Here is an 18,279-nt window from a genome sequence, read left to right as displayed (position 1 = left end):
TTTCCTTTCCCTTCTTTCCTTGCCCCTGACCCTCCCAGTACCCCTACCCCTTTGGACCTTTTCTTCCTATTTCGCATTATCAATTATTCATTCTAATCATTGGTACATTTTAGTTATACAATATAATGACATTCATCACTGGAAATTTGCACCTTTACATAATCTCTCTTGGTTCTTATTTTTCACCCTTCCCCTGCCCTCCCTTCAACCCCTCCATCCATCTTTAAAAAGACTTTGTATGGAAAAATGGAAATAGCCCCACTTATAATCAGGTCGAATATTTGCAAAATAAATGAAGGAATCAACAGCTAGCACAATTTTCAGTTCACCTCCTTTCCATGAGAGTGCAGACGTCTGCTTTCCAGGAAACTTCAGGGTACCCAGATGCTCACCAAATGAAGTGTAAAACTGCACAGTGTTTATATCTTTGTCCTGAGTGACCACTTTCTGGGAGCCAGCCACAGCCAGCATGCTGCCAGTGTGGTTCCACTGGATACTGACCATGTACATGCCCATATCTATCAGAACAGGGTTTTGGTCATTCTCATGTCTCATTATTTGGCATCTCCCATTGTCAAAACAAATGGCAAGGCAAGGGCAATCCAGCTCCACATAGCCCTCCATGCCATGATACCAGTGAATCCCAGCAATACTGATTGTTCTGGTGACTTTCACAAAGCAATTCCAGCCTCATCTTAATTATAATATTTCCTTGATTATCATAAATGTGTATTTCTCCATTTGCCATTCAAAAAAGTGAGATTTTACTTACTCTTTACTTACTTTCAGACCATGCTACATGGCATAGCCATATACCCTTCAATTCTTTACCCCAAATATGATTCCCATCCACGGAACTGATGATCACAGCCCTGTCCTCATACACGATGCAGATCTGGCTGTCAGTGTTCCAGCTCATACTGCAAACCACTGATTTGTTCCAACTATTGATCATCTCCTCGTACCAAGAGCCTTTATATAACATCCACATCATAATAAGCCCATTTTGGTCACTGGTTGTCAAACGGTACTGTTCATTCCATGTTACCACTTGAATAGAACCACTATGCCCTTCAAGAGTCTGATTCATAGAAAGGTTACTGGGTGCTGCAAGACCCCTCAATTTTGTATCATCTGTTTTAAATGATGGTGGCTAGAGAGTGAAGAATGACTAGTAGGAGGCATGGGACCATGCAGAAAGGGAGTTCTCATAGCAGTTAAGTGAGATGACTGTGGCTGGAGCTGGAGAAGTCACAAGGGAGACAAAGAGAAAGGTGGGGTCCAAGCACACTTAGGAGGCAGCAGCAACAGGACTATGGGTGGAGGTCTGAAATAGAAATTTTAAAAGCAATACCATTTACAATAGCTTCAAAAATAAAAAGTGGATAAATGTAAGCAAAATGGTGAAAAAACCTCTATAATGAAAATTATAAAGTATTAATGAAAGAAAGAGAACACAAAAAAGTGGAAAGATATCCCGTGTTCATGAATTGGGAGAATCAATATTTTTAAGTGTCCAAATTACCCAAAAGAATTTATAGATTTAATGCAATCTTTATTAAAATAATGACATTCTTCACCAAACTAGAAAAAAAATCTAAAATATATATGGAACCACACACCAAAAAACCATAAAAACAAAGCCATTTTGAGCAAAAAGAAGAAAGAGGCACACATTATGGTACACAAAACTGTAGTGACCAAGTTGGCAGTTAAAAGAAAGACACATAGACCAATGAAACAGAATAGAGAGCCTAGAAATAATCCCACACATCTATAACCAGTTGATTTTCAACAAAGGTGCTAAAAACATAGAATGGAGATAGAACAGTCATTTCAGTAAATGGTGTTCAGAAAATTGGATATCCACATGCAAAACAATGAAGCTAGACTTCTATTTTTCACCAATTACAAAGATCAACTCAAAACGGACAAATACTTAAATGTACAACCTGAAACTGAAACTACTAGTATTCTGAAAACATAAGGCAAATGCTTCAGAATATTGGAATAGGCAAGGACTGTTTGGACAAGACCGCAAAAGCACAAGAAATGAATGCAAAAACAAACAAATGGAATTATATAAAACTAAAAAGCTGCACAGGAATGGAAATACTCAAAAGAGTATAGAGACAACCTAAAGCCTGAGATACAATGTATATCTGTGTTAGCTTTTCCATCCCTGGGACAAAATACCTAACTCTCCTAATTTAAAAGAAGAAAGGTTTATTTTCGCTCATTGTTTCAGGAGTTCAGTCTATACATGATGGGCTGGCTTCGAGGCAGAATTGGCATGATGGAAGAGGATGAAAGAGGAAAGGTGCTCAACTCATGGCAGCCAGGAAATAGAGAGACAGGAAGGAGCCAGGAACAAGAACACACTCTTCCAGGTCACACCCTCAGTTACCTACCTATTCCAACTAAACCCCATCTCCTAACAGCATGTTCAATTATAAACTCATCAATGGATTAATCCATTGATGAATGTAATACCCCCAGCATCCAATCACATTACAAAAATTGCACTTCTGAACACAGGAGACTTCTGGGGAAACTTTTAGATCTAAAGAATACTAATGTGACAAGGGGTTCATATCCAAAATATATTTTCAAAATTCCAAAATCTCAATTGCAAAAAAAAAAAAAAGGAGTACAGTTTAAAATGGGCAATACACATTTGATGCTTAGTCTTTGTAAGAGCTCTTCATGTTTTACTTGACCCAACTGATGTTAAATGTAGACAGGTCACTTTTCATTCATTTACCTGGAAGATTAGTTCTACAATTTTATTGAAAATCTTTGCCTAAAATAATTGCTTCCACATCTGGTTAGCACTGATTAAAATATGAATAGTGAAATGTCTATCATAAATCTTGGTTTATCTCAACCCACACTATCATGGATTTCTGAGGTAAATACAGTTGATATCTAGTTATATTCTACTTGTATCCAGAATACTGTATTAATTAAAAATTTACTATGTTAAAATGGGCAATAGATCTAAATAGACATTTCTTAGAAGAAATCCACAATCCACAATGACCAAGAAATTGAAACAAACTTAATTGTCCATTAACTAATGCATGGAAAAGAAAATGTAAAACATATACACAATGTAAATATTACCCAGCCGTAAAAAGAATGAAATCCTATCATTTGCATGGATGGAACTGGAGATTATTATGTTAAATGAAATAAGTCAGGCACAGAAAGACGATACTGCATGATCTTACTCATCATATATGGAGACTTAAAAAGTCAATCTCAATAGAATTTGCAAATAAAATAATGATTACTAGAGGTTGCTAAAATTGCGGGTCAGGTGGGAGAAGGTTACTCAATGGGTACTAAGATATAGTTTGATATGAGTAAGAAGTCCCAGGGTACTGTTGGATAGTATAGGTTCTATAGATAAAAATTATGTGCTGTTCATTTCAAAAAACTAAAACATTTGAAAGTCTTCAGAAAGAAATGATAAATGTTTGAGAAGACATATAAAATATGCATGTATCAAATGTTACTGTATAAGGTATTCCATTAATATGTGCAACTTTTGTATTTTGGGGTACAAGTTTAAAAAGAAAGAGTCCTGGTGTAGTGATCTAGCTCAGTGGTAGAGCACTTGCCTGGAGCACTAGGTTCAATCCGTGACACTACCAAAAAAAATGATTAAGTGTATAGATGAAACACTATTGGTTGTCAGTTGGTAATTACTGCATCTAGATGATGTGTACATGTGTAGGTTCACTGATCAGTGCTTGTGTATGTTTGAAATTTTCCACAGTAAAGGTTGTTACTTAAAAATTCAGTATAGATTTATTTGATAAGTTGGCAAAGTTTTATAAAAGTTAAAATACCCAGGACTGATGAGGATGTGGTGAGATGGCAAACTAATTCCCTGCTAGAAGAGAATTTGATCAAAACATTCTGGAAGAAAATTGTTAAATAGGTATTAAAATGTCAACTATCATCCAGAGTGTTTACATTTAGAAATTTATCCCCAGGAAATAATAAAGGATGACCACAGAGATGTATTTAAAAGGTTTCTTATTAACATACTACTGTACTGTATTTATAAAAGATCAGAATAAATGGAAAACTGACTCCAGCTTGACAGTGTACAGAGCTCTGCTGACCCACTCCCCAGTAAACTGATGCAAATCATCCAATGCCCCCTGGAAATGATCCTAAGGGTTAACAGCAGATAAAAGAAAAATATTCAAGGAAATCTATGAGTACTCAGGGGAAAAAATGAGAGTAACTGGGATTTGAACCAAGACCACTCCAGCCCTCTTCTACTCTCCCAGCTCAATGATAAGGAACTCAATTCTGAACTCTTCAAGCCAGGAACACAGGGTCTCTCTTCCCCATCCTCAAGCCAGAACACTTCAGCATTGTTCATAATACATCCAGCTTTCCTGTTGCTCAGTTTATGTCCTAGGTGAGTGCACTTGAAAGGTAGGGGCTTCATTTTTCTGCCCAACTCACATCTAAACATGGCATACTGAGAATACTGGGCCCCCAAAGTTACTCTTCTTACTTGTATGGTTCCATGCAAGGAGAGACAAACTAAGAGGACCTCAAGTTTATGTGTCCCCCAACTACCTACCCACCTACCATGACTTCAGCACCTGGTGTGAGTGTCTTTCAGAATTTTGTCATTGTTTCCACCCCAGCTCCAGAGCACTGGCTCGGGGATTTTACCTAAGAGGAGAAGCAGGCCATAAACAGCTCTTGATCTCTTCCCAAAGAAACTGGTTTATCCAGGCATGGTGGGACACGCCTGTAATCCCAGCACTCTGCAGGCTGAGAGGCAGGAAGATCACCACAGGTTCAAGACCAGCCTGGGATACACCACAGTGAGTTCAAGGAGAGCCTGAACTACATAGGGAGACCCTGTCTCAAAGAAAAAGAAAAGAAGAGAAAAGAAAAGAAAAGAAAAGGGCTTAATTTGCAACATTGTATGAAGTTTATACCTAAGGGCACTCTCAAGAACGGTGGAAGTTGAGTTGAAAGACAATTGGGAAGAGATTCTTGCATCTAATTAACATTATCTGCTGGAGGCTAACTAGTTTGCCAGAGAAAGCTGGCAAGTGAAACAAAGGAGCCCTTCTCAAGGCCAGAATACAGATCAAACAAGGACCTCACAAACAATTCATTTAAAAGACTTACAAGTTGGTTAGAGTCTTTGGTAAAGAATTTGTGGCCTATCAAAACATTGGGATAATCAATTACTAGACTTAACAGCTAGTGCATTAAGAGTGTAAGAGATGCCTTCCAAGCTCAAGGTCATCCAAGGGTGGCTATGGGCATACCCAAAGTGCACCTCCATGAGGAACAACATCAGAGGCTCAACACTGTTTTGGTGGGGGCTGGAGGGATGGACATCACTAAAATAACCCAGTCATCACTAAATAAATAAACAAGCAAATAATGAGCAAATTTCAGAGGAAGAGAGGCCAATACCCAGAGAGGCTATATTTTCCAAAATGTCCATTTTACAATAACAAAAAAATTGGAAAGCTTGCATAGAAACAGGAAATTGTGACCCACATACCAGAAGAAGAGCAGTTGGTAGAAATAGCCTGAGAAGGATCAGATGTCAGACTTAACAAAAATATTTCAAAGTAGCCATTATAAAAGGTTCACAGAAGTTAAGAATAGCGTGATTAAATAATGAAATGAAAGTACGACAGTGCCACACTGTCATCTGAGAAGGAGATAATCTGCTGGAGGATAAGTAAAAATGCTTGAATACATAGGCAGACACGGACGAGGACTTTCTGAAGAGAATCCCAGTAGTGGAACCTAATACCCAGAATCAACAAATGGGATCATACCAAGTTAAAAAGCTTCAGCACAGCTAAGGAAACAACCAACAGAGTGAAGAGAATGGCAAAAAAAAATTTGCCAACTATTCATTGGACAGAGGGTTAACAACTAGAATATGTAAAGAACTCAAAAGAATTAGATCCCCCAAAAAGCAAAAGGTCCAATAAAAAAATGGGCATCTGAAATTAAAGCCACTTTTTAGAAAAACTACAAATGGCCAATAAATAAATGGAAATGCTCATCATCACTGACCATTAGAGATATGCAAACAAAAACAACACTCCATCTTAGTCCAGGAAGAATGGCTATCATCAAGAAATCAATAACAATTCCCCATACCAAAAAAAAGATATCAATAGCAACAAATTCTGGCAAGGGTTGGGAAAAATAAACCACACTGGTAGTGGGAATGTAAACTAGTACAACTACTATGGAGATTCCTTAAAAAACTAAAAATAGAAATTCCATTGACCCAGCTATTTTCCTTCTGGGTGTCTTCCTGAAAAAGTTAGTCATCATGTTACAGTGAGACATGCATACCCATGTTTACAGCACCACAATTTATAATAGCTAAATCTTGGAAATGGCCTATATGGCCATCAACAGATGAATGTGGTATTTATACACAATATAGTTTTATTTTCCCATAAAGAAAGATAAACTTGGGGCTGGGGATTTAGCTAAGTGGCACCGTGCCTGCCTTGCAAGTGCAAGATCCTGAGTTCAATCCCCAGCACCAAAAAAAAAAAAAAAAGTCAAAGACAAGGAGAAAATCAGTTCATCTATGTGCCAACTTTTTATTCACTACAGTCATTTTCAAAATAAATTTTAAAGTATACTTCTAAACAGTAAATTTCCTTTATGTTTTAATTCAGAAACACTAGTAAGTAGAAATGTTTAAGGATGTTAAAACAAAATTATAGAAAGTATGTGGTAACTTGGAAAAGCTTTATTATAAAAAAATTTTAAAAGCCAGGATATAAATTACTACCTAAGTAAAAAAATGCCTGCAGGGCCAGAGATTTAGCTCAGTGGCAATGTGCCTGCCTCACAAGCACAAGGTCCTGAGTTCAATCCCTAGTACTGAAAAAAAAAGATTAAATAAATAAATAAAAATAAATACATACATATATTGACATAAATGGAACAGAAAATGAAAAACAAACAAACAAGGTGCTGTTGATTGGCATGGCCAGACATTGGCATTGTGGAAGGCATTTCTTTCTCATTTAACTGACCCGTATTTCTACTGTAATGTAAGCCTAGACAAGAAGAGAGAAGTAAGTAAGGCAAATGAGTGAAAGAATTAGGATTTCCTGGAGCTCTAAATAAACCCATCCTTTCTTACCTTATTTCCACTTTGATCTTCCCATTGGATGTACTTAAATCAAGGTCTCTGTGTAAGAAAAAGTAAACAACCCCAGTATCTGGGAGAGCCATCCTGGCCCTAACTACTACTGATCTTGGTGCTCTTCCGGGGGGCACACACAGTTCCACAGGACATCAATATCAAATAAGCCTCTGTCTGGGGATTTAGCTCAGTAGCTCCATGCCTACCTCCCAAGCAAAAGGTCCTGAGTGATCCCCAGTACGGGGGGGGGGGGGGGAAGGTCATTATGACTGTGATACAGCAAGTCAAATTAAGACCAATCTGTAATCACAACAGAGCACAAACATATGAATATTGTCCTAGCCACAAAAATGACCAAACACCCCCACCCCCAGACTGGCTCAACTTCTTTGGCAATCACAACTTCTTCTTTCCTTCTAGATGAAATATGTTAACATTTTCAAAAGCATCACATCTACAACAAAACTCAGTATGACTCAAACATCACTTCACACAAACTCAGGGACTATAATAAATCCTTAAACACACTTACAGTGAGAAGCCTCACTATTCCCCAAAAGTACACTTTCTCCTTTGTTGTAATGAGTAATAAACCCAACATTTTCAGCAACTGTTGTGTTTTCAGTGGGTTTTTGCAGGAGGATGCTGACAGTTAGAATAGTCATTTGATCAAAGGGGTTTTTTCCATCTTTAACCTAAAGAGTCTATATGAAGGGCTTTATTCTCCCAAGATGTTCCTTTTACAAAAAAAGTTCCTAGATGTTCCTTTTACAAAAGATAGCTGCTAATTTGCATATAGTATAAAAAACAAAACGGTTTTCATCTTTCATGATTTTGCTAGCCTATATCATTATTAAGTACATAAAAACTTTATAGTAATGACTTTTCCAAGAGCCCCTTTCATGTCCCTATTCCTCAGGCTGTAGATGAAAGGGTTTAGCATAGGAGTCACCACTGTGTACATCATGGCAGCTGCAGTGTCTTTCTCTGCTGAATGAGATGATGAAGGGTTGAAATACAGAAATATGATGGTGCCATAGAAGAGAAAAACTACAGCCAGGTGGGAGCCACAGGTAGAGAAGGCTTTCCATCTTCCTCTCCTAGATGAGACCCTCAGGACAGCACAAACTATAAGGTTATATGACACCAGAATACAAATAAATGGAGCTATCATGATCAGCCCTGCTTCAAAAAGAATCATCATTTCATTGAGGTGTATGTCTGAGCAGGAGAGTCTCAGGAGGGGGATCACATCACAGAAGAAGTGGGGGATCACATTGTCTGCACAGAATGAGAGTCGAGCCATCAGCAGAGTGTGCAACAGAGCATTCAGGTTGGCGACAACCCAAGATCCAGCCACCAGCAGAGCACAGAGCTGATGAGTCATCTTTGTTGTATAATGTAAGGGGTGGCAGATGGCCACAAAGCGGTCATAGGCCATCACAGCCAGGAGGAAATTGTCCATATCAGCAAACATACAGAGAAAATACATCTGTGTGAGACAGCCAGAAAAGGAGATGGCCTGGCTGCCAAGCATGTGATTGGCCAGCACCTTGGGGACAGAAGTGGAGGAGAAGCAGATGTCCATGAAGGACAGACTGCTGAGGAAGAAGTACATGGGGGTGTGTAGGCGAGAGTCTGTGCTGATGGCCAGGACAATGAGCAAGTTCCCTAGGACAGTGGCCAGGTACATGGTCAGGAAGAGTAGGAAGAGGAGCTGCTGCTGCTGGGGCTGCCTGGAGAGGCCCAGGAGGAGGAACTCGGAGATGCAGGACTGGTTCAGGCTTCTCATAGTCTGAGTGCAGTTGCAAAGAAGAGAGATCGAGGTTAGAAATGCAGAAGCTAAGTGCCTAGGTGGAACAAGTCACATTCTAGCCATGGTTACATCAGCCAAACCTTCATTAGAGCTGCTGAATCTACTTCCAACTCTCAATCCTAGATGACACTGGTTCCAGTGGACTCATTCTTTTACTTTAACAAGATAGGACATTAAAACAACATGTAGGGGCATACACAGCACTTCACTGCAATTATGTAGATCTCTGTTACGTAGGTCTCTGTTAAGCATTCTCCCACTCTTTGGCAGCTCACAAGGACAAGAGCAACAACTGATTATTACTGTGTTTCTCTTAAGCTCCAGAAGATGGATTCAAGAACCTTGCTATTGCTCCCTGGGTATAGAAGGATCAGCAAGGGTGGTTCCTCAGAGAACATCCCTCATTAGTAAAGAAGTACTGGCCTCTCCACTGTTGTGATAGGACCTGGAGAGGCCAGCGCTGGTATCACCATGTGCCCTTCACCTTGGGGTTGTTGGTCAGTTCTCCTCTTTATTCTAAGGATTGGAAAATCTCAGAGACAGAGGCAGGTTCTGAGCCAGGGAAGAGCAGATAGTCATGGCTTTATCTTCGTTGAGGCAAGGATGTTGGGGGAATCAGATAGTTATTTAGAGTAGCATTCATAGGCAATGGGACTAGATCCCTGGGAGTCTCATTAGAGACAAACACAAAGTAATTGTCCCACCTATTTCTTGATCCCAGTGGACCAACAATGATTACAAAGTTTGTCATCTAACTCCTGGGTCAGAACTTGCAGATAAAGCAGTCTGATGAGAGACATGTTTCAGAGACTATACCCTTAGACCTCAGAATTGCATGACTTGCTGATCTCAGGTTATATTTATGGATTTGGAGAGTCAATTATTTGTTTGTTTTGTTTTATTTTTTGGTTTTTTTTTTTTTTTGGCTCTGGAGATCAAACTCAGGATGTTGCACTTTCGAGGCAGCCAGTGGCACCACTGAGCTAAATCCCCGACCCTGGAGAGTCAATTATTATCTGATTTTTCTTCTTATTTTCCTTAGCTGAGAGATTGGGGCTATTTCAGTGTTATCTGAGTAAACCACTCCACCTTGTTTCTTGTATCTTGTCATTTACTGCATAGAGTTAGTGCCACATTTGCAGACAGGAGACAGGGAAGGGGACAGCGAGGAAAAGGTAGCAGTTCAAAGTTGAGCTTGATCCTTTAAAGCATTTGATGTAAAGGGTGATCTTTTTGTAATTAGGTAGGGAGTGATATTGAGGAGTGCATAGCGTGCTATGATTGAGGAACTCCATGCTCCTAGAGTAGATTTCTGGAATGTCTTCCCAGCTTGCAGTCGCTCACCCTTCTCTGCAAATGGGCCTACAATCTAAAAACTCTAGAGTGTGGACTCCAGCCACCCAATGTATACTCTATCACCCTCTCCCCAGTGATATGTGGATTTTTGTTATTGTTTTTTCATTGTGTTTGTTGTTTTTTGCACTACTAGGGATTGAGCCCAGGATCTTTGCACTGGGCCACATCCCCAGCCCTTTTATTTGGTCTCACTAAGTCACTAAATTGCCCAGGCTGGGCTTGAATTTGTGATTCTCCTGCCTTAGTCTCCCAGAGTTCTGGGAGTACAGGTCAGTCTCACCACAGCTGGCCGAAGTGAGAATTTATGATTGCACTAGGGACTGGAAACTGAAACTCAGGGCTTGTAGACTATTCTCAGTATGACTTCGTTTGTACACGTAAATTCAGAAGCTTGCATCTTTCTCCTGGCTGATTCACAGATTAAGAAGCAAATGTCTAGCTGACAATTTAGCTCAGCGTTGCCACCACCTGCCTTGCAAGTGCAAGGTCCTGAGTTCAATCCTCGATAACAAAAAAAAAAAAGAAGAAGCAAATGTCTATAGATAAAGCAAAAGCAAAAACAATGTACACGTACAGAGAGAAGTAGAGATGAGCTGGAGAAAGGACTGCTGGCTGCCCAGCTCAGGGTTGAAGATGTTTTCTGATGACTGACTAGAATCTACCTTTGCTCACAATTATTAGTTGCAAATAACAAAAGCCAAGTATTTCTGGGTTAAGACCAAAAAAAGTTTCATAGGAATGATAAAGGATATCTTTCCCAAAAAAAAAATTTTTAGAGAACCAAGTTGAGGAAACCACACAGCAGCCACAGTGACCCAAATCATGCTACATAACTGTTGTGATTAACACACCAATATTGCTGCTTCCCCAAGCATGGATGTTGCTGTGTGTAGCTTTGACACAGCTATCACTGGACACAGATGCTGCCCATTCCACTTCAGCCACTGCTGCTCTGTGAATCCACCTTGCTATAATGGATACTGCTGCCAGAAAAGTTCCTCTTGGTCTTGCCTTCTTCACGTCAAAGGCTGAGTTGGGGGATCTGATGAAGAGTCACATACTCACATCTCAGGTGCAAAAGAGACTGAGGAATCAGGCATCCTGGATTTTCTATTCTATCAAGAGAAGTAGGTAGGGGATTGTCTCAGCTTTCTGGAAGGGGTTGCAGAAGTTGGGAAGCCCAGAAGATGCCCAGTAGGATCCACCTCACCCACTGTACAACATTAATACCCAACCCCTCTTCCCAAGTAGAAAAGAAACTCTCTGGCCTAACAAGCAACTACCCTTCACACAATAGAGGACAATTCCAAGTCCCATTGATTACTGCATCTAATCATGAGTCATCTTGACATTCTGGGACTTCTGAATTAAAGACAGAAAGCTAACCAATTGCTATGCATCCTACGTGTATGTAAAATGTGGAGAAAGGAGACAAAAAAGGATAAAGCTAGCTAAGACAACTGAACATGTAAATATAAGGAAGAAAGGATGAGCAGATACTGTAGTCCAGTCTTCATTCCCCAGTTGGCCACAACTCTTGGTTGATATTAGTTTTCCTTATCCAAGATCTAATTCATACCAGGAATAGTGGCACATGGCTGTAATCCCAGCTACGTGGGAGGCTGAGGCAGCAAGATTGAAAGTTTGGCCCAGCCTGGGCAACTTAGCAAGACACTCTCAAGAAAGAAAAGAGAGAAAGAAAGGAAGGAAGGAAGGAAGGAAAGAAAGAAAGAAAGAAAGAAAGAAAGAAAGAAAGAAAGAAAGAAAGAAAGAAAGAAAGAAAAAAAGAAAGAAAGAAAGACAGACAACACAGACTTGGGGATATAATCCAGTGTAAAGGCACTTCAATCCCCAATACCAAAAAAAAAATTGATTTCACGTTCCCTTTGTCACTGGTATCTCAACTATTCTGTGTTGTTGGGGATTTGGGGTTGACCTGATATAGTAACCCAAAACTCTCATGTCAGATGTTCAACTTCCTTACAGTCTTACTGTATAAGACTACTCTCATCTTTCATTAACTGCCATCACTGAATATGGCAGAAAGTTCAGAGTCCTCTCAAGGAGACCTTTCTATCTGTAATCCTCTCTGCTATCTTTGTGTAGCAGCAACACTATTTTCTATTGGTAGTTAAAGTCCTATGACACCAGAATCCTGTTTGGTCAGTTTATTCAGTAATAAATTCAGCTCAAATTGGTCAGCAAGAAGCCTCTGCAGAGCCCAGTGTTTCTGAGATAAGAAGCAAAATTTTGTATTATGAGATTTGTCTGCCTGTCCCCTTGTTTGCTTGCTCAATAAATTTTTAGATGGAAGAAATTTCAGTATATATTGTCCACTGGTATGAATCTCACACTATATCATGTAAACAGGACCCCAAACCTACAGACTAGCCTCAAACAATGCCAAAACTGAGTCTTTAAAAAACTATTGCATTATTCCACAAGGTCAGCTACTTCTGGTGACATTGTATAAATAAATAACAATGATTCAATGGACATCGGCCTCACTCTTTGTTTTGTTTTATTTTATTTTAATTTTTTGAGACAGTCTCACTATGTTGCCTAGAGAGGCTTCGAATTTACAGTCATCCTCTGGACTCAGCCTCCTGAGTGCCAAGATTACAGGTATGTGCTACCATGCCCGCCAATTATCTATTATGGAAGTAACAAATTGTTCTAAAACATAGAAATTTCAAATACTAAGCATTCCTCTCACATAGGTACTGTGGTTCAGGAATCTGATAGAGGTTTAGCTGAATGATACTGGATTCAGGTTTCTCAGGAGGCCACAGTTTAGTTGTCAGCAGAGGCTCAGTCATCTGAAGGCGTGAAGCTGGAGAATCAGCTCCCAAGATGGCATCTTCACATTTCTCTTGGCAGCCCACCCCAGGGCCTTATGTGGACCTCTCCATAGAGTTAACTAGATGTGTCCTCACATGGGCTAGCTGGTTCCCCCGGAGCAAGTGATCCAAGAGAACAAGAAGAAAGCCTCACAATCTCCTACAGCCTAGCTCCAGAAGTCACAAACCATCATTTCTTGTTTGTTTGTTTGTTTTATACTTGACATGTTTATTAAACTATCGCCTAAATTTAAAAGTGCATAGAAAATAAACGTGTTTAAAAACTCATTTTTTATCAACCATGTACATTGTTTACTTTTACAAATTCAGTCTTTTGTAGAGAGCTTTCACCATTTTGTTATTTTTTGAACTATTATTTTCCTTTATCCCTGTCGCAGGGAATTAACACTGATGAAACTTAGACACAGTTTCCTTTTTTTTTTTTTCCTCTAACCAGAAGTTTGGAAGAACACAAGGGGGAAAAACACCCCACAAAATAAAAGATCCGTTATACATGATATAGTTTTGAAGAAATGTCATTTCTAGAAAAGAAGCTTGTCATCTGCTGAGCTCTTGAAACAATTGTCCAACTACCTATATTTACTAAAGAGACCATTAAAAGTTCAATGAAAGAAACACCACAAGTCTATTTTCTTGGTTGAAAGACAGAACTAGAGTATCTTGGAACAAGCTACCAGGAAAGCACAGAACACAATTTTCCCCTAAATGCAGGACACACCATCATTTCTTAAGCACACTATTGCTTACGCAGCCATCCCAGTTAGATGTGGGAAGAGAATACACCAGGCTAGGATCATTGAGGGACATCTAAGTAACTGGCTACCATAGCCATTTTAGTGTGAATTCCACAGTTAGAGACTGTGTGAGATGCCAAGTTGGTGAATAAATCCATCACCACTAACACACAGTCAGTCAGTGTTTCCACCTCAGCTTGATTCAGTTCCACCCCAGATACATTGGTTCCCCTTTCTCAATGCTTCTCCATAGTCTCAGGTTCTGTGGTCACCATGGGTTTCCTACCTATACCACCTACACCATCACTTTGTTCTATCATCCTAATTAAATGGAAAGAGGTGCCTAGGATGTCAAAGACCCCATGCCTGACTCACAAAGCACAAACCTTAGTACCTCCACTATATTTGCAGTATGGGCCACAGCTTGTAGAAACAAACACAGACATCAGTACTGTCTCCTAGACTGCAAATCTTGGGAAGCTTAAAGCAGCAATTTGGAACCATTAACATGCACAGAAATCACCTGGAAGTGTTGTTAAAATGCAGTTTCTGATTCAGGAGGTCTGGGATAGAGACTGACATTATGAATTTTTAACAATCACTCAACCAATACCCAAGCAATGTCCTTGAGCTTTGCTTTGAGTTGCACGATCTCTTAATCTACTTTGTGTTTCTGTAACAGAATGTCTGATGCCACGTGACATATAAAGAGAAGAGATTTATTTTGCTCACAATTCCAGCAGCTGGAATGTTCAAAAAGCATGGTGCTGCCATCTAGTGAAGAACCCTGGCTGTGTCACAACATGGTGGATGGCAGCATGGAGACAGTGTGTGCAAGAATGGTGAGCAGCATGTGCAGAAGAGCTTGCATGGCAAGAGAGGGAGCAAGACACCCAGAGAGGGTCTGGTCCTGGTGGCTGTCTGAAAGTCAGCTTCCTTCACCAGTGCAGCTGGCTGTGCCTGAGGCTCTCAGAAGGGGAAGGAGAAGGAGTCAACTCGCTGGAATGCTGCAGGTCTGTTCTTAGCACCAAAGTTAAAAAAAATAAAAAGGAGTTAAAAACCTACTCTTCTTTCCAAGAGAGAACCCTGAATCCAATTTTTCCTTTTAACATGAGTAGATACAACAGAAAAGTTACTGAAAGAAGCCCCTGACACTGAGCACAAGACCAACTTCTCAAGTCATACAGCTCAGACAACACTGGAGAGAAAAGGCAGGAGGAATATGCCTGGGAAAACCAAAATGAAGGAACCCCATGTAGTGACTTTCTTATTGAACATTTACAATCAAAGCAGAGAAAAGACTAAAAGGACAAATATACCATGTGCACAGCCCACAAGTGAATATATGACGCTCACAAGCCTCGGACATGGCTGACTCCATTGGACAAGTGAGTTGTGGGGTTCTCTTTCAACAAGCAGGAAACATAGGACTCCATGATAAAAAAGGTCAGTGCCACAGGGTGGAAATAACTAGACTATGACCCAGTGATCACCCCTGCTATTGAAGCACTCCCACTGATTATCTACGGAAATGCTACTGGATCTGGAGTTCGCTGAGCCTGATGTCTGCTACTCTGTAGTTTACACTTGTGGGAAGTTGAATCTGTTCAACTGTGGGAAGTTGAATCCATTGACCAAAGAAGTCCTAATCTATATAATCCATACTATGAAATGTCAGATGACCATAAACAACACGTTATGAGGTGTTTTAAAATATGGAAAATGGTAACTGGAAAAATCGTAATGCAAAATTGTAAAGACAGAGTCAACTTTGGTTAAAATTATTTTCATATATTTAGCAGTCATTTCACATGATACTTTAATTTTCTTCCTTATATTTTGTGAAATTTTTTACAATGTGCTACTTACAATTATCCTACTGTGATTCACAAAACAAAAATTTTAAAGCCTCTTACCCAATTAAGTGTGTCAAATTGAAAGACTGTTCAGGCACTTACTTATTCACTTAAAGTAGGTTTCAGGGGTAATTTGTTGGGAGCCAAGCTTTCCACAGGGCACTCAAGATATACAATACCTGTGTAAGAATCCTGAGCATCTCACATCTGCAGATGAAGCGGGAGTTGGCACAGATAGGAGGGTCATGATAGGAGGAAACAATTAGACTAGACAGTTTCATATGTATACTGACTCAAGGGGGAATTTTCTTGGGGAACCCAAGAGGGGGACTGGAAATCTCAGTTTATAAGAATCAGCAAAGGCCAGAGATTTAGCTTCGTGGTTCTGTCGCCTGCCTCACAAGCAAAAGGTCCCGAGTTCAATCCCTGGTACAAAAGAAAAAAAAGCATTCTTGCATAAGAATCAGCAAAGGCTTCAAAGATAGTGATCCAGGGAGGGTTTGCTCCCCAGGCAGAGAAAGGCAAGGCATCCTTGACAGACAGAATTGTAAATATTGATCTTTTCCTTCAAAATTAAAGGCATATCTTATGATAAATATACCACCCTAAGGCAAGAGAGACAAATTGGATGATGAGACATTAAAAATTATGAGTGTTCTCAGCATTCTGTGTGAGGCTCGGGAATGTGAATTCTGGCCAAAGGTCCAACCTTCTCAGCACAAGACTTTGGCCCACAGAGAGCTGCCAGTGATTCTATTTTTCATCCTCACTGGTTTATTTCACATCAGGCCTCAGATTCCTTGAGTGTTTCTAGGCTCACTTTTCATCATGAGCCATACAGACATCCAAAGAATGGGATGATCAGCTCAGCAAGCACATTAGAACCCCGAGGAACTTAATGGGAAAAATAGCAATGCCCAAATGCCACACAGAGATTCTGGCTTAACAGACTGAAGTTTGGCCAAGCATCCATATAGAAAGTTTCAAATGTCCCCAGGTGATACTAACAGGCAACCAGGATCGAAAACCAATGCCATCCCTTCTGAGAGCATTTATTAAAGGGAAAGTGCAAAATATTGGTGACAGGTAGGCTTTCAAAGTGCTCAAAGAAAAAAACTTGACTTTTCCATAAAAGTATTTAAAATGCAGGAATTATAAACAAATGTCATCACATATTGGGGTCGTAGTTAAACCAAAATTCATGGATAAGTACATAGTGATCGTAGTAATTCTAAATTCCTCAAAGAAACTGATAAACAGATCACTACATTTCAGTGAGTTGGCAAGTGTTTCTTTGCCTGGGAATGACAGGTCCATGGTACCTTCATCAGTAAGAGGATGTATTTCTTCTGACCACTTTTCTTAGAGCCCCTTTCAGGTCTCTGTTCCTCAGGCTGTAGATGAAAGGGTTTAGCATGGGGGTCACCACTGTGTACAGCACAGTCGCCATGGTGTCCTTCTCAGCTGAGTGAGAGGATACAGGATTAAAATACACAGCAATGATGGTGCCATAGAAGAGGGAGACCACAGCCAGGTGGGAGCCACAGGTGGAGAAGGCTTTCCATCGTCCCCTCATGGACGGTACCCTCAGGACAGCACAGATGATGCGCATGTAGGAGGCCAGGATGCAGACAAAGGGGGTGATCATAATCAGGGCGCCCTCAGTAAGAATCATCACCTCGTTGAGGTGTGTGTCTGAGCAGGAGAGTCTCAGGAGAGGGGTCACATCACAGAAGAAGTGGGGGATCACATTGTCTGCACAGAATGAGAGTCGAGCCATCAGCAGAGTGTGCAACAGAGCATTCAGGTTGGCGACAACCCAAGATCCAGCCACCAGCAGAGCACAGAGCTGATGAGTCATCTTTGTTGTATAATGTAAGGGGTGGCAGATGGCCACAAAGCGGTCATAGGCCATCACAGCCAGGAGGAAATTATCCATGTCGGTAAGCTCAAAGAGAAAATACATCTGTGTGAGACAGCCAGGGAAGGAGATGGCCTGGCTGCCAAGCATGTGATTGGCCAGCACCTTGGGGACAGTGGTGGAGGAGAAGCAGATGTCCATGAAGGACAGGTTGCTGAGGAAGAAGTACATGGGAGTGTGTAGGCGAGAGTCTGTGCTGATGGCCAGGACAATGAGCAGGTTCCCCAGGACAGTGGCCAGGTACATGGTCAGGAAGAGCAGGAAAAGGAGCTGCTGCTGCTGGGGCTGCCTGGAGAGGCCCAGGAGGAGGAACTCGGAGATGCTGGACTGGCTCAGGTTTCTCATGGTGCTGAGAGCCTGGGCCCAGGAGCAAAGACAGTAAATTCCAAAGCTGGGAAGTGATGGTTAAGGTTAAGGCAATTAAGATGATTGCAGGGTAGGAGAATATGACACTTTAGATAAGAGTAGAATTCTCCTTCCTGTGTTCTGGCATGTGGCTGGTGTTATTTGGGGTTCCATTCCTTCGTTAGAAAAAGAAGATAGTTTGAGCTG

The 18,279-nt window shown here is 40.5% G+C and overlaps 2 protein-coding genes and 1 pseudogene across 2 annotated transcripts; all 3 read right to left on the bottom strand.

Moving 5' to 3' along the window:
* Nucleotides 1-204: 204 nt before the first annotated feature.
* LOC110345750 (WD repeat-containing protein 35 pseudogene) lies at nt 205-4,503 on the bottom strand (annotated as a pseudogene).
* Nucleotides 4,504-8,016: 3,513 nt separating this feature from the next.
* On the bottom strand, nt 8,017-8,975 carry LOC101699910 (olfactory receptor 1f45). Its single transcript, XM_004864908.3, has one exon. It carries the CDS (start codon nt 8,973-8,975, stop codon nt 8,037-8,039), a length of 939 nt encoding a protein of 312 aa, XP_004864965.1. The 3' UTR covers nt 8,017-8,036.
* Nucleotides 8,976-17,133: 8,158 nt separating this feature from the next.
* On the bottom strand, nt 17,134-18,072 carry LOC101699539 (olfactory receptor 1F1). Its single transcript, XM_087202995.1, has one exon. It carries the CDS (start codon nt 18,070-18,072, stop codon nt 17,134-17,136), a length of 939 nt encoding a protein of 312 aa, XP_087059121.1.
* Between the last annotated feature and the right edge of the window lie 207 nt (nt 18,073-18,279).

The sequence above is a fragment of the Heterocephalus glaber genome, unplaced genomic scaffold, assembly GCF_053883595.1.
Source record: "Heterocephalus glaber isolate CG9 unplaced genomic scaffold, H.glaber_assembly_v1.0 deba00001781, whole genome shotgun sequence".
Classification (NCBI taxonomy): domain Eukaryota; kingdom Metazoa; phylum Chordata; class Mammalia; order Rodentia; family Bathyergidae; genus Heterocephalus; species Heterocephalus glaber.
The sequence above is the reverse complement of the archived record's forward strand: the minus strand, read 5'-3'. Positions and strand labels throughout refer to the sequence as shown.